Here is a 14,963-nt window from a genome sequence, read left to right as displayed (position 1 = left end):
TAAATGATAAAATATCTTATGAATAATGATTAAAATATAATTATATCATATTGTAATGTCCTAGAATATAATATTCTATCTCATCAGCAAACGTTGATTGATTGGACATAAAATCATAAAATGAATCCGGTAACAAAAAATATATAGGACGAATTTTGCTTCAATATGCGTGTGACCAGCTTCAAAACTCAAAGGGCTTTTACTCAAGGAGCAACATGGCCGGTTTAGTTTATTATTTATATTTAGCTTTCGTTTTTTATTTAAGGTGTTTATGAAATTCAAAAATTAGCGTTGTCGAAATATTTATTGATTTGTAGTATTTAATATGTTTTAAAATAATTAATAATTTTACTTTATTATAAAAAAATATTGTAAAAATTATAAAACTTTTTTATTGCTTCAAGCGATTGAAACTAATTAAAAATATATTGCAAATTTTGTTTAATCGCTAGATTTTTTAATGTCATTTTACACAAATTTAAAAATTTTTTTAAAAACATTGCAAAAATTTTAATTTTAATTACTTTATAGACAACTTGATAATACATATCTATTTTAAAAAATTTCAATCTAAAAACAATATTTATTAGTTGAACAACAAATTAACGAAAGTAATTTATAATAACAATCCTTATAACCCGTTTAGATGTGTATACGGCCAAATTTAAACAGACGGTTCAACGCGGCCATTCATCCCATTGCAGTAATTGCGGGTTTCATTTTATTCGATTAACTATTAAACTGCCTATTAATATTAATTAAATTTAGTTTAATTAATTGAATGTACTAAATGTCAATAAAATATTATTCTAACTAAGCAAACGAGCCAATGACCCTCAATTCAATTCAATGAAATTATCGTCCAAAAAGTAATCTAAAAGAAGTAAATCAGTATTGGTTGAGTTGAATCAACACTGAATCATTAGCACTCATCCAGTGGTGGATCCTGTCCTGGGGAGATTGCGGGGGTGCATTCTTCTCTACCAAACCATGAAAGAAGAAAGTATTGTGCACGATACGATACGATACGTTACAACCCGATACGATACAATAGTATTGTTATAATACTCGCTGTCGTAACCGATTTACGATGCGACGGGTTCAAATCCTCGATTGAATAAAATATTCCAAACAGTTATTAAACTTTATTTACAGAAGAAATCAACTATTATTAGTTATTAAACTTTATTTACAGAAGAAATCAACTAATCGTTTATTTCCAGTAAATTCAAACTAACGCAACAATTAACTTTTAAATAAGTGACTTATAAGTGTGAGTGATGTTCAGGTCCTGTGGTCTGTCGAGGTTGTGACCTTGGTGGGTGGGACTCCAGAATATAGAGTGTAGAAGACCTGTTTGAAGGATGCAATGCCGGTCAAGTTGATTGAAGTCACCTCCAAGGATGAGCTTTGTATCGCTCCTCAACGCATTGTTGAAGAATTCCTCGATGGAACCAAGCAAAGAGAGGACTTCGTAAGATGGGTGATTTGATGGATGATAGATGGCGCAGATGAAGTATGATTTACTGTCAATAATGCATTTGAGAAAAAGGGTTTCCAGTGCATCATTGACAGCATGAGGCGAGAGGATGTGAATTTGAAATGATTGAAAATTGTCAGAGATATTTTCAGATATAGAATATTTATGCTTTATAACTTAAGATTTTTCACATGAGAAGATATGCCGTATTGTTAAGGTTTTGTGGCAATGTTAACAGGTTGGAGGATGCGTTTTGTTTACTAGATAATTGTGCCTTGGTATGTCCTTTCATTATTTTAAACAATTTACTGAGTGCAAATCGATTATTACATATTTTTGTATTTCCCAATCTCTGGATATGGGTATATGCGTCGAAGAAAAGTGTTAGCTAGGTTTCATTTGCTTTGCCATAGGGTATGTACATGAAATTAAAATTGATTTTATTATTATTCATTTTTCAACATTTTACAAACAGTCTATATTAAAGTTCATACTTAGGCGGGCATGATTTTTAATCCATTTGACACTAAATAAATGAGTGTAACTCAGTCTCACGTACGATGCTGAAAGTAAATTAAAAACAATTCAGTTAGCTTGCTATCAACATTGCACCTGAATATTAAATTAAAAAACTAAGTTTTTCCGGTTGGTTAAGACTGTTGATTTCAATTAAACTTTTTCACACAAATATCTTTACAAGTACAAAATGTCTGCCTGATGGAAAGGATGAATCTTGACCTATACTCTTGCCAAAAAATTTTTTTGTATAATTATTGTTTTAGTAGCCAAAAATTTATTTGAAGTCTATTGTTTTGTTTTAAAAACCTGTATTTTTTACTCAAAAATTGCTAAAAAAAAGTTTGTTAAGAGTATTTCATAACTCTGGCGATAGAGCTTTGCAGTGCGTTATGTAGGTTTGAAAATTGAGGTTTCATAATCAAGGTTTCATAAAGTTTTGATTTTTATAAACTCTAACAAAGTTTTCTACTGTAATCAAGTAAAATAAGATTTTATAAATGTTTTTAAAAATTTCAATAAGAGAAGCACAATCCCTCTCGATGCAATTGGTGAAAAATAATGTGAGAGGTAAACGTGTGCTTCCCTAGAGAAAACCATTTACTCATATTGGTAATGACTGCAAAGAGATCAAGAAGATTTCGTATAATAAAAAATCAAACAAATAAAAATGATATCAATAGTGAGCGCAAGCCCTAAAATGCGTTTGTAGTACCTCTCACACCACGCTGGACAACACAGAGGACATCGAAGTCTGAAAAGCGGACGCCTCCTGTGCGAATAATCATCGTCACTCGAATCGTCATGTACACGGATAGCATAACTAGAACCATGGTAGGATGGAGGCGGGGAATATGGAGGCAGGACCCGGAAATCGTTTCTTTCTCCAGAGATCGTTTCCTGCTGCTCGCTTCGGTCTCTATTTGTTTGATATCTATCGTGGGTTTAAAATTTGAGTTTCAAATGTAATTTTGCATCAACTTCTTTATTACTGGCATGTAGTTTTATAACGAACCTGTCAGCCACTGAACCTGAAGATGACTGTATAGAATTCCGTGCAAGTTGCGCCGCCGGGTTTCTAACAGGACCTAAATCTAAATCACCCTCACTTCTTGCTCTTTGGTTGAGAGTCGTCCTTCCCACAGTATCCAGGCTTGGTCTTCCCTCTATTCTATCACATCTAACAAAAATTTCAGTCTCATTCTTTTTCAATTATAATGCCGTAAGAAAAACTGACAGAAATATGGATGTAATTCTGGCAAAAAAGTTTTCATTGAAACGTGTAGTAAACCTGTTTTCGTGTACAGCGTTCAATTCTGATTGAGAATATGTCGGTGGCCGTGGTGGACCGACCGCATACCATCTAAAAGTCTCCAGACGTAATCGTGGGCTCCTTAAGCTTCCGCTAGTGTAAATCTCGCACTCTTCCGAACTGAAGTAGAAATGAATACGTTATATCAAAAAGGAATACAAAACCTATTATAACTACATACTAACCAACGAAATAATATGGCAGCTAACAAACCAAATCCAATTGAAACAAGAAGTACCAATACTTTAATAAAGTTAAATAGTTTTATATTAACAAAATTTGTAGTTGGTAGCTAAATTCCAAAGAGTTAGTCATTATTATCGAGTGCCTATCTTCATAGTTCGGTTTAGTGTGGATCAGTAAATTTGTACAGTGTTAGCATCACTGACGTCACAAACTCTCGTTATTTAAATGAAATTTTAATTAAGCTGTGTATAGGAACTTACTAAAGAAGAGCCATGTCATGTTAAGCGAATCTTTTCTCTTAATCAAGAAAAAAAGATTTGTATCTTTCCAAAGTTTTTAAAAAAAGTTTTCTAAATAAAACAAATAATAATTATTTTTCTACTTATTTTTACGCACTTCTCAATAAAATAATTACAAAACTTGCAGATTAAATTCGCTTATAATTTTTTGAACAATAAAATCCAATAATTTTTATTTTAAATCAAAATATAAAAACTTTAAACCACGCAAATAAAAAATTTTATGCTTAAGCTGCTTATAGTGATTATCACAAATTAATTAAAATCACGGTAAAATCTCAAATTAATTAAAATCACGGTAAAATCTCAAATTAATTAAAATCACGGTAAATTTAACGTTGAACGGTCGGCACTAAAGAAAATATCTAACTGAACTAACAACCACAATAACACACCTTACTAGAATACAAATAAGAGATTTGTCAAATTTGTCAACACAGTTGAATACACCATGTTTATATACCGCTGTCGTTTCGTTTGTTTTGTTGCGTTCTTAATACTGACCTGCTATCGAACGCCATTAAAACACGACACAAAAGCAAAATTCAAAACGAAACGACAACTGGTTCATTACAAATATACAACTGTAGTAATTAATGTATCCACTGAAAATGATTTTCTCTCTCTCTTTCATTTATTTCAACTTATCATAGACAAACAATTCATATGATGTTAATTCATTTTTAACTAATTCTAAGAGGCATAAACAACACTTTAAGTGCATATGAATACGCGTGGTGAATCCACACACGATCTCCTACACAACGCATGTGACGATATAGGAGATCCATGCATTTGACCACTGCACTGTAGCCCTTGTAACCTCAGAACCAGACACCTTACCACTACACTACCAGTGTAGAAATCGAGTATGAGTTTATTGCAAGTAACAGGAAGAGGGCGAGCTGATGGAAAAACTATTCAATGATGAGTAACTTTTTAAAAATCACTCCGAACCAATGGGCGCTGATATTTTATGAAATGATAGCAAATGATGTAACGAATAGGCTTCATTCTTCTTTTCTTTGACAGCCCAAACAAAAAATCCATGCAGCATTACGTCTCATTATAATTTTATTTTTTTTAAGTGTTAACATTAAAAAATTTTGCGATGTTAACAACGTCTGCGTGGGAAACAATTTTTGTTGAAGGATGGTAGATGCTCCATCATATCCTTGTCCTCTTAAATGTTCCATTTGAAGACCAAATTCACTAAGCTTAACAACAATTACCGCTGCAAGGCCATGGCCAAAAACATCATATATTGGAACAAATGATAAAAAATCCTCTTAAAATTAGTATACCATTGTCATCAATACTTACATATCGTAAACACAGGGAAAATTGTTCAGTTTGTGAAATATCAGTTGTTTCATCAGCTAAAATTGAAAAAAATTGTCTTTGCTGAACAATTTCGATAATTTTTTTCTGTATGAGATAACCAAATGAATTTATTATTTCATTCTGTATTTCAGGACTGGTATATAAAGCGTTTTTTGCAGATTGTTGTAAATGATTTTGTAAAACTGCATCTCTTCCGTTGGCTCTAAATCTTAACAAGCTTCGAAGTTACCATCAATTTTCTTTGGAGTTATTAAATTTATTCGTCCTACTTCATTATTGCTTCTTAATGAAAAGCCTTACTAACCACAAAAACGTATAGATTCTATTATAGGTTTAAATGTCTCTCTATTATCTATTGCTTTTTTCTTTTTATGAGTATCTATTTGTTTATCAATACTATCCATTTTATTAGAAGCAATGGCTTCAATATTACTTTCTGCTAAAACAGAATTTTTATGATACACTGTTGATTCATGTTGCCTAAAAGACTCCAAAGCCTTTTTCAAATTTGTGTGTGGTTCATTGATAAGAGTTCCAATTGTTTCATGTTTACCTTTACCAACCATTTTGTCTGTTAAAAATATTACACACGTTGAACACTTTTAAACTTCTATAACCAATCATACTGAAAGCGTCTTGTAAATTTTCCTATATCATTGTAAATAAATTTTTTGTAACTATTTATTGGTTTTCAAAGAAAGTCTCTTGCTTCAATTTTTCATGGTTGTTTAATTTTACGCCGACCTAATCAACTATGTCTTTTTTTGTTTTTGAACATGGTGCATCAAAATTATCTTTTGGGATAGATAAGGACGAAACGTTTTTCTCATTGCCCTACAGCTCCAATTCATTGTTAATGTTCACAAGACTCTCAAACTCAGATGTACCAACTTCCAACTCTGTGTCAACAAGGTTTTCGATTCATCACAACATAACGATTTTGGTATTTTTGTTAAATAACTCAATAAATTGTTTTCCTGCTTATTTGTTCTTTTCATGGCAAAACTTTACTTTAGAAACTTAACACAGAAATTTAAAAGTGAAAACGAGAGAACATTTAATGCTTAAATATGTTTAAAAGTGAATTGTTATTAAGGCTGTTCCTAATTAGAATGTCGATATTAAGGTTTTAACGTAAAATACTGAAAAAAGTTTTAAAAAATTAATAAATCTTTTTAACTTTCATCAATTATTTAATAATTTTGTAGGGTTAACATAAAAGTTTCGGTATTCTTTTAAAGAGATAGATTTTACGTTGTAGGCATTTAAGTAAACTCACATGCTTGCATGGTTATGTGCGTAGGAATTAAAATAAACGTTCATACAATTATATTTGCACGTATTTTGACATGTAATTCGATAAGTAGGCATTAAAATAAATTTCCATGCATTATTTGCAAGTATTTTACTATGCAATTTAACGGATAGGCATTAAAATAAACACATAATTAATGATTGCTACAAAAAATTATCAATGTAAATTATTTGCAGCCCCCAGCTACTGCTTTGTTCGGTATAATAATAAAATTTGAGAACGCTGGAAAAGTGCTTGTAGAAATCTGGTCTAACGTGGTATTTGATGGTTATCCAACAATTTCGGAATATTTTAATCCTGACGCATCCGAATTGAAGGCTAATAATTTACTTAACAGATCTGTCCATTGGTTTTTAAACCATGTTCGAACAAGCCAGTATTATTTGCTAATTGTCAAATGTGCAGATAATAATTGTTGCTCCAAATTTAGAAGCGATCTGTTAAAATTCGTCCCTGAACGATTTCAGCCACATCCAGTTCCAATTAGTCAAATTAGTCAAGGCCTATAAACGCAGTACATTGGTGAAACTACTAGCAATTTTCAAAATCTATTTGTTAGTTTTATATTGAAAAATAAAATAACCTTTCTAAACATCTTGTCCCAGTTTTCACAGTTCCCATATGTTGCAGAATTCAGAATTCAAGGTTCTTTTAAAAACCGCATCTGCGAAATATGTGGGTTATATAATGCTTCAATTGTGATGGCAAAAAAGGATCATGTTATTCGCAAAACATCTTTATTTCAGCATAATAAAGTTAGACTAGTCAGAGTTGCTGCTAGACGTCAGAGGGAACTTGCAGTAAATGCATTTGAAGAAAACGAAGATGTTGAATGACTGAATGAAGATGACATGGACACTACCAACATAGAGTTGCCAAATATGCCAAAAGAAGAAAGTCCATGTTATTCATTGGTTTCAGTTTCACAGCACCTGGCCAGCCTTTGGGAGGAAAGCAATTCGTGACCTTTCATATTAATTCGTCATATTTTAACAACGGTAAAGCATTTAGATATCAAACTATTGTCATATAAACTTTTCATTCGTTATTTTGATATCAATAAAAAATGAAACGCGTAGAACAATTACATTGTTTAATGACTCTACATTATAGTTTTGTGAAATGCTTTTTTTTGGGGGGTTGGTCGATTTGTGACAGTCTGTGACTCGGGAGAGAGGGGGTGTCAAAAAACATTAAAAAAGCGTGACATCCTTTATGGACAGCCCCTAAATTCGAATTCAAACACATATTCAGACGCATATTCAAATTCGTAATCAAATGCTCATTCAAATACATATTCAAATACATATTTACATACTGTTGCAATAAAGTTTGAGGTGTTTTTTTTTTTAAATTTCATCGTTAACATTGAAAATTAATTTTTTTTCATGTATTAAAACATGTATATAAATGTTTTAAAACATGTATATAAAGTTATTTTATTGAAAAAAAAACAATTACATTAACTGATTATAAGTGTTTTGTGTAAAAATATTTCATTTAGTAGTGACATTTAAATAAAATAATGATGCCAAAGTTAAAATTTTTGGTTGAAGTTGTCGGTAGTTAAAGTAGAAAATTTTTGAATGATACTCTGAACGCCAAATTGATGTTCCAAGATATCGAAAGGCTGTCAGAAATCGTTGGAGACGTTTCTTCGGTGATTGCGGAACGGAAAGGATGGATGAATGAACGAACGAACGAATGAAGAAACAAATCAATCAACCAACCAACCAATAAACCTGTCAAATATGTGCATTTGTTTATTCAAATGTGAGCATTAGATGAAACACTTCCTTCGTCACGAATTCATCTCCAAAAAACATCTGCTTCCGAAAATTTACATGAAACTCATTTGCACTCATCAATAAGTTTTTAAATAAATTTTTTCAATGTTTTTAATAATTTTTTAAAAACGGAATCAGACAAACGCAGAAACTGTTACAGCATGCAAGGCAATAGATTTAAATGACAGCAAAAATAAATTACGGAAATAAAATGTTTAAGCTTAAAAATATGAAAATAAAATAAAGCAATGGTTTAAAAGGGCAAATAAATAAAATAATTTATTAATAGACTAGTCAATGACTTAGTATGTCAGTTAAGTGATCGATAAGAGAAAATAAATTTAGTAAATTACAGAATGTTCCTCAACATTTCTTGTCAAGTTGAAGTTGAATCAAGAATAGAATTATACCAAAGTTAGATGTGAATCCAATCATTCGTTATTAATATTACCAATAAAAATATTTTTGTTGCAAAACTTTTCAATGTATCTGCCAGTGTGGCAATCGATATAACTGTCATTAGATCAAATTGAGTTCAATTTATAACTGTTCTCACTAATGAATCAACCGCTCGGTATGTATATTTAGTCGTAACTGAATTTTTTAGCCACATCACATTTGTAGCCAAAATCTGTGCAATCCACAGCGCACAACGTACGTGCGCGCGTGCGTGTGTGTGCGCGCGCGCGCGTGTGTGTGTTTGTGTGTGTGTGGTGTGTGTGTGTGCCGTAAAGAAAGATAATGAGATATTCAAATTTTTTTAATTTCAATATGATAAATCTTAAATCTGACGTGGCCTATATGCAAATGTCTTCTGTTTCAAGTTATATAAATGTTACAAATCTGGAGGTAGGCAATGCCATTCGAGAGCTCATCGACATCCTAGTAAGACTAAACAACTTTATTTATTAAAATTGTATCAAGTTTGTCAGGGTAATTTTTAATTAATTTTTCATTTAGTTTTAATTCAAATTATTGTTTTTTAAACCATAAAAAAGCGAAATCTTTTATTAAATTAATAAAAGATTTATTTTCACATTTAACACAAAATATGCAATGAATGACGATGTTTAAATATTTGAAATATCCGTTCTTGGCTATAATAATAACTTTTTATGAATAAATAATTCTAAAGTTGTAATTTTCGTTCATTTACTTTGTTCTACAATTACAAATCTAACAATTAATCTTTCAGGTCAAAAAATAAACGGCAACAGTAGAATCAACATACACTTACAAACTTCAACAAGATGTTAGTTCCAAAAAGTGAATCCCCTTTCTTTGCCTTTCATTTCACCTTTTTCATCATCTTCGTTATCCTCACTTCAAACCTAGCTGATACTCTGTCTGTCCATACAACTTCTCGAACTAGCGGAGATAGATATAGTGACTATTATTTGCTCTCTGATAGTTATAGAAGTGAACCTCAGATTAACGATGTTGATGAAACTACACCAGCTAGTCAAGAGGGACACCAGCTCTCTGATAGTGACGAGATTGAACCTCAGATTATCGATGTTGATGAAATTACACCAGCTAGTCAAGAGGGACACCAGCTCTCTGATAGTGACAAAATTGAACCTCAGATTAACGATGTTGATGAAGTTACACCAGCTAGTCAAGAGGAACATCAGCTCTATGATAGTGAACTTCAGATTAACGAGATGTTTCAAATTGAGACGTGGCTAAAAAAAGGACAAAGACGTACAAATGAAGATAGAAGACGTAAAGGGGAGAATAAGAGACGTAAGGAGGAAGATGAAAAACGTATAGAGGAAGATAAAAAATTTAAAGGAGAAGATGAAAGACGCAAAGAAGAAGATGAGAGACGCAAAGAGGAAGATGAGAGACGCGAAGAGGAAAATGAAAGACGTAGAGAGGAAGATGAGAAACGTAGAGAGGAAGATGAAAAACGTAAAATGGAAGATAAAAAACGTAAAGAAGAAGATGAAAGACGTATAGTGGAAAACGAAGAACGTAAAGAGGAAGATAGACTACTATGGTCGATGCTTGGACATAATTATTAAATGATAAGTGGTTATTATGATATTCTAACACCAAATATCAGAACTATAATAAATGTTATATATAATAATTATACACAATAAACTGATAATATTTCTGCTTTTAAATTTTTTTTTTTCGATTGGTTGTTTTTTTCTGTGAAGGAATAAATTGTTCATGCATCATTTGCGTTGAGTTTTTTGTTTCTTTTTCAGAGTCCATTCTTTTGCATCGGAAAAGGTTTGTTTTCGAGTATCGCACATTTTCGAGAGTTCAGAGTTCTTCGTTGAAGTGCGCGCTTTTTAACGGCTTCTTCTCCGTCAGTTGATCTATCCTTGTTCAAGTTTTGTGCTAGCTAAGTGAAACACGAAACGATGTTGAACGTTTAATTATTTCAACATCACAAAATTCAACACAAATATTCTTTCAAAAACAAAGATTGTTCAATAAGATAAATTAATGAATCAACTCAAAGCAAAATCTGAGAAATCAATCAACTAACCAACTGATCAACTGACCATATATGCATTGTAAATTGAATTGTTACTAACAATTCATTTATACTGTTAATACCGCTGCAACTGTCAAATTGCGCTATATTATTTGCTATTTTGATTATTCGTTTTCTTTGTTATCTTTGCTATATTTGTAATCTTTGGATTTTAAAATATCCTTGTATATAAGGAGTTTAAGTAGCGAAGGCAATAGCGAGGTTTCCTGGGAGGTTTGGAGCGGAAATCTTGACCCTTTTTATTTTCTTTCTTTTTTTGGTCTTTATTATTGCAGCTCTGACATACGCAGAACCACTTACAATGTTACAGATATATTATCTATATATTTTATTATATCATATCTTCATCCATTGATATGAAGCAGCCATCTTTGCCAATAAGGCTGTTTATCCTTTTCACACGACGTACACATGTATTTATGTGCACGCGCAAGCACCGCATCATAAACTCTGAGTATATGATAGCCATTGAGATGTTTGACTCAGCGAGCATTCGAACCACTGAACCATCTCGCCGGCCAACATGCGACAACTTACGTCGTCTACCCATTTTTCGACCTCGAAAGGATGGACGGCTGGGTTAGCCTACGGAATAACGATAACTTGACGATCGTTGGAAGCTAATACACTGGTTTGGGAAATGGAGATCAGTAAGTTATAACATTTTTGTTTGTAGTGTTACAACAATACATTCCATGTAGCGGAGAAGTAGGTGTTGAGAACAGCCCATTATTCAATACAACAATGTTGTAGAGTTTTTTCTAACAAGTTTATTTCATGAGTATGATGAAGATTATCAATAGCGGCTTAACATGGAAAATTGTTTTGCTTGATAGCAGCGAAACACATTTTAACGCATTGTCGTCTTGAGAAAAGTTTGTAAAGGTTTGAAAGTGCGATATGTTATTTGAAGAATTCAAATGTACAGTAGGGCCTAAGTCAAATATGTTATTTAAAGAATTAAAATTTACTGTACATTTTTAAAGTTCTTCTCTTCATATGTACAAGCCACAGGTGCAATATACCAGAACAGCAACTACACGCATCTTAAAATTGCAGAAGCAGTCCTAATTGACATCAATAAACCAAAAATAAATATACAACAAAAAATGACAACCTCATTCCCAACCCGGCGCTTAATCAACAATGAAAACAAAGAAGTAATAAAAACTAGCATAGTAAATAGTGACAAAGAAGAATTTGATGTTATCGATGAAGAAAAGGAGACCAAAGTAGGTGACCAGCCAATAAAGAAACCTGACACCTAATTTCCATCTAAGTTCATTGTGACAAAGTCAATCTCCATCTAAGTTCATTTTGACAAAGTCAATATTTCCCTATATAAACAGCAGAAAGCACTGATGATGATTCATTCGGAATCGAAATATGGCTTTATTTGCAGCATGAATTTGGAAAATAAGTTTATTTTGAATTTTAATAAACTAAACGTTCACCAAAAAACTTTAGTGAGAAAAATTGAAAAAACGAAATACAAACATATTAACGCCAAACATTCGGTAGAATTTATAGAATATTGTAAAAATTATGGTCTATTACCAACATATATATATATATATATATATATATATATATATATATATATATATTATATGTATAGAATGTGTTAAATTTTATATATATGATATAATCTAATGTATAACAAGTAAGAAAATTATGCAAGTGTCAGTTGCCGAACTCTGGAATGAAATGGATAACATGATCAGTATCATTAGCAGATTGCACAATAACATACCTGTGTCGTATTTAAAACACCGATATAGAAAGTCATAGGGCCAGGAGGTAGTATCTGTTATTTTGGGATTTTGTCCACAGAGGTCGTAGTCCCGTCTGTCTACAACTGATCACTAGCTCCTGGTCAGTTCATCTATGTAGTTTGATAATCTCCCACAATCATTCAATTAAAATGTTATTTTAAAGTAATATTTAATGTTTCAAACTTTATTTATCTCACTCTCACCGCAGCGTACCGCTATATTGACCGGCATGGCATAACGGACAGTGTATACAACCAACAAATCAACAGCCATCCTGTTCGAAGAAGCTTCATCACTATGGAAGCATCCATTCAACGCAAAGATATCCTAACCTGCATCGAAAGCCTATTTTGACTCAAATTTGTAAATGTGGGCTTGGTTACAATCACCAGCTTTCCAGTCGGTTACTAAGTTTTTGAGTTAGTGTTTGAAGGTAGTAGGTAGAAAAGATTTCTCAGAAATATGAGCTCCAAACTTTTAAAAATTCATCTCAAAATGTCCTGGAACTTTATTAGCTGTTACCTTGCCATGAATAAACACAAGTAACTCGATTCTGGTAAATTTGACCAACTGCAGCTAATTAAATAGCTGCAGTTGGTTGAATTGCATCATCACAACTTCATTGCATCAACGAAGTATGAGCAATTTTGTAGTTATACAATATTTTAAATCAACACCATTAAAAATGAGTGGACGAATTTATTTATCTGAAGTTTTTTACATTTTGTATGGACCTTGAAACGAATGAAGGGTGGTCTCCCTACAACTTTTAAATGTTTTCCCTTCACTATTTCTGTTTCATTGTGAAGACTTTCCGATTCTTCAATCATAATTGCCATTTTGACGATGTTTGTTGTTGCAAGAATTTGTTTTCCGCTTCAATTTTTTACATTGACATCTTAGCGTATTAGTTCATGATTTTAAAAATCTTTGCAACAAGTTAGGCTCTCATCATGCTCTGCTAGATTCTTACGTGTTTTGGCTTTGTTTCAAAAACTGTCTATTGGGATGAATTTTCTTAGTGAAAGCTGTAAGAAACAACTTCACCTGTGTAAATGGGACACGATAAATTTGTTTGCAAAGCCGTTTTGTATGTTGAATGTCATTATTCTAATAAATGAAACTTCAAATTTGCAACATTGGAGGGCTTAAAGTTGAGGGACCCTGGACATTCCAGCCCAATAGCTCATTTCTATGTTTTCTACTAATAATATTGTAGTAGTAATAGTTGTAGTAGGAGTAGTAGTAGTAGTAGTAGTAGTAGTAGTAGTAGCAGCAGCAGTAGTAGTTGCAGTTGTTGTTGTAGTAGTAAAAGTAGTAGTGTAGTAATAGTAGTAGTAGTAGTAGTAGTAGTAGTAGTAGTAGTAGTAGTAGTAGTAGTAGTAGTAGTAGAAGGGTAATGGTATTGATAGTAGTAGTTGTAGTAGAAGTAGTAGTAGTAGAAGTAGCAGTAGCAGCGTAATTTAATCTTAATTAGCCAGAAATAAATTAAAATAAAAACGCACATCACGTAAAATTTTATTGTTGACTCGAAAAATAAACAAAAAAATATATAATGGTAATATTAATAATTTTTAATTATTTAATTAATTAATAAATAAAATAGTTAATTAATAAATATTCTGTAGTACCATGTCATTTGCATATTTATATTAAATTATCAATTCAAGCGGAGAGAAGAAAAATTTTGTATTATCAATTTTTCAACCCTAATTACACTGGTAAATTAACTAACTAATAAATTAATTAACTAATATATAAACTAATTATTTTATTAACAAAACATAGGAGAAAAAATGTTAATGAGTGCAGGTGTGCAACAATTAGTTGTACATGTACAACCTCTAATTGTACAACGAGGTCTTTTCAAGAGAGGCGTTATACAAATTTTGATACTGATTACTACAATTAATTTATTTACCTAATTATTTACAATTTGTTATTTACAATTAAGTCATTATATTGTAAGTCTGAATAAGAGTAATAATTAAAAAAAGCCTGGAAAAAAACGAAGTAGAAAGGTCAAAGAAGTTCATCCACGACTAATCTAACCACCGACCTAACCTTTAATACCATCATCATTATCATCATCGGATGGCGATGATGATGATTATTATGAAGATGATAATCATGATGATGATTTCAAAGGAATGCATCAAAATCAGTAATTTTGTCATTATTTTGTTCTCATTTCTTCATTCATTCATTCGTTCGTTCATTCATTCATTCTTTCATTCATTCATTCGTTCGTTCATTCATTCATTCGTTCATTTATTCATTCATTCGTTCGTTCGTTCGTTTGTTAATTCAATCATTCATTCGTTCGTTCATTCGTTCATTCATTCAATCTCTTTTTAAAGCCATTTTTGTTCTTTCGTTCACTCTCACACATTCATTTCTTACATTGCCGGTGCAATCATCATATCCAAAGTTA

General features: G+C 31.7%; 3 protein-coding genes across 3 annotated transcripts; 1 reads left to right on the top strand and 2 right to left on the bottom strand.

Moving 5' to 3' along the window:
- Nucleotides 1-1,252: 1,252 nt before the first annotated feature.
- On the bottom strand, nucleotides 1,253-4,137 carry HELRODRAFT_191752 (hypothetical protein). Its single transcript, XM_009019246.1, has 7 exons — nucleotides 3,998-4,137; nucleotides 3,755-3,844; nucleotides 3,494-3,551; nucleotides 3,288-3,428; nucleotides 3,012-3,176; nucleotides 2,712-2,930; nucleotides 1,253-1,353 (listed from the first exon to the last, which is right to left on the bottom strand). Exons 2-7 carry the CDS (start codon nucleotides 3,771-3,773, stop codon nucleotides 1,266-1,268), a joined length of 690 nt encoding a protein of 229 aa, XP_009017494.1. The 5' UTR covers nucleotides 3,774-3,844; nucleotides 3,998-4,137; the 3' UTR covers nucleotides 1,253-1,265.
- Nucleotides 4,138-8,595: 4,458 nt separating this feature from the next.
- On the top strand, nucleotides 8,596-10,266 carry HELRODRAFT_172576 (hypothetical protein; the record flags this gene model as incomplete). Its single annotated transcript, XM_009019245.1, has 2 exons — nucleotides 8,596-8,653; nucleotides 9,575-10,266. 2 exons carry the CDS (start codon nucleotides 8,596-8,598, stop codon nucleotides 10,264-10,266), a joined length of 750 nt encoding a protein of 249 aa, XP_009017493.1.
- A 929-nt stretch (nucleotides 10,267-11,195) lies between these two features.
- Nucleotides 11,196-13,368, bottom strand: HELRODRAFT_172575 (hypothetical protein; the record flags this gene model as incomplete). The annotated part of the gene is made up of 3 exons (XM_009019244.1): nucleotides 11,196-11,339; nucleotides 12,508-12,561; nucleotides 13,264-13,368. The coding sequence occupies 3 exons, from the start codon at nucleotides 13,366-13,368 to the stop codon at nucleotides 11,196-11,198; spliced, it is 303 nt and encodes a 100-aa protein (XP_009017492.1).
- Nucleotides 13,369-14,963: the final 1,595 nt, after the last annotated feature.

Source organism: Helobdella robusta (assembly GCF_000326865.2).
Source record: "Helobdella robusta unplaced genomic scaffold HELROscaffold_24, whole genome shotgun sequence".
Taxonomy (NCBI): domain Eukaryota; kingdom Metazoa; phylum Annelida; class Clitellata; order Rhynchobdellida; family Glossiphoniidae; genus Helobdella; species Helobdella robusta.
This window is presented reverse-complemented; position numbering and strand designations above follow the sequence as displayed.

Bases quoted from the DNA above. Each gene is read 5' to 3' on its own strand.
- HELRODRAFT_191752 (XM_009019246.1), bottom strand. The intron at 3,177-3,287 runs GTTTACTACACG...AATTTTTGTTAG, and splicing joins AACGCTGTACACGAAAACAG to ATGTGATAGAATAGAGGGAA. The intron at 2,931-3,011 runs GTTCGTTATAAA...AACCCACGATAG, and splicing joins TCAGGTTCAGTGGCTGACAG to ATATCAAACAAATAGAGACC.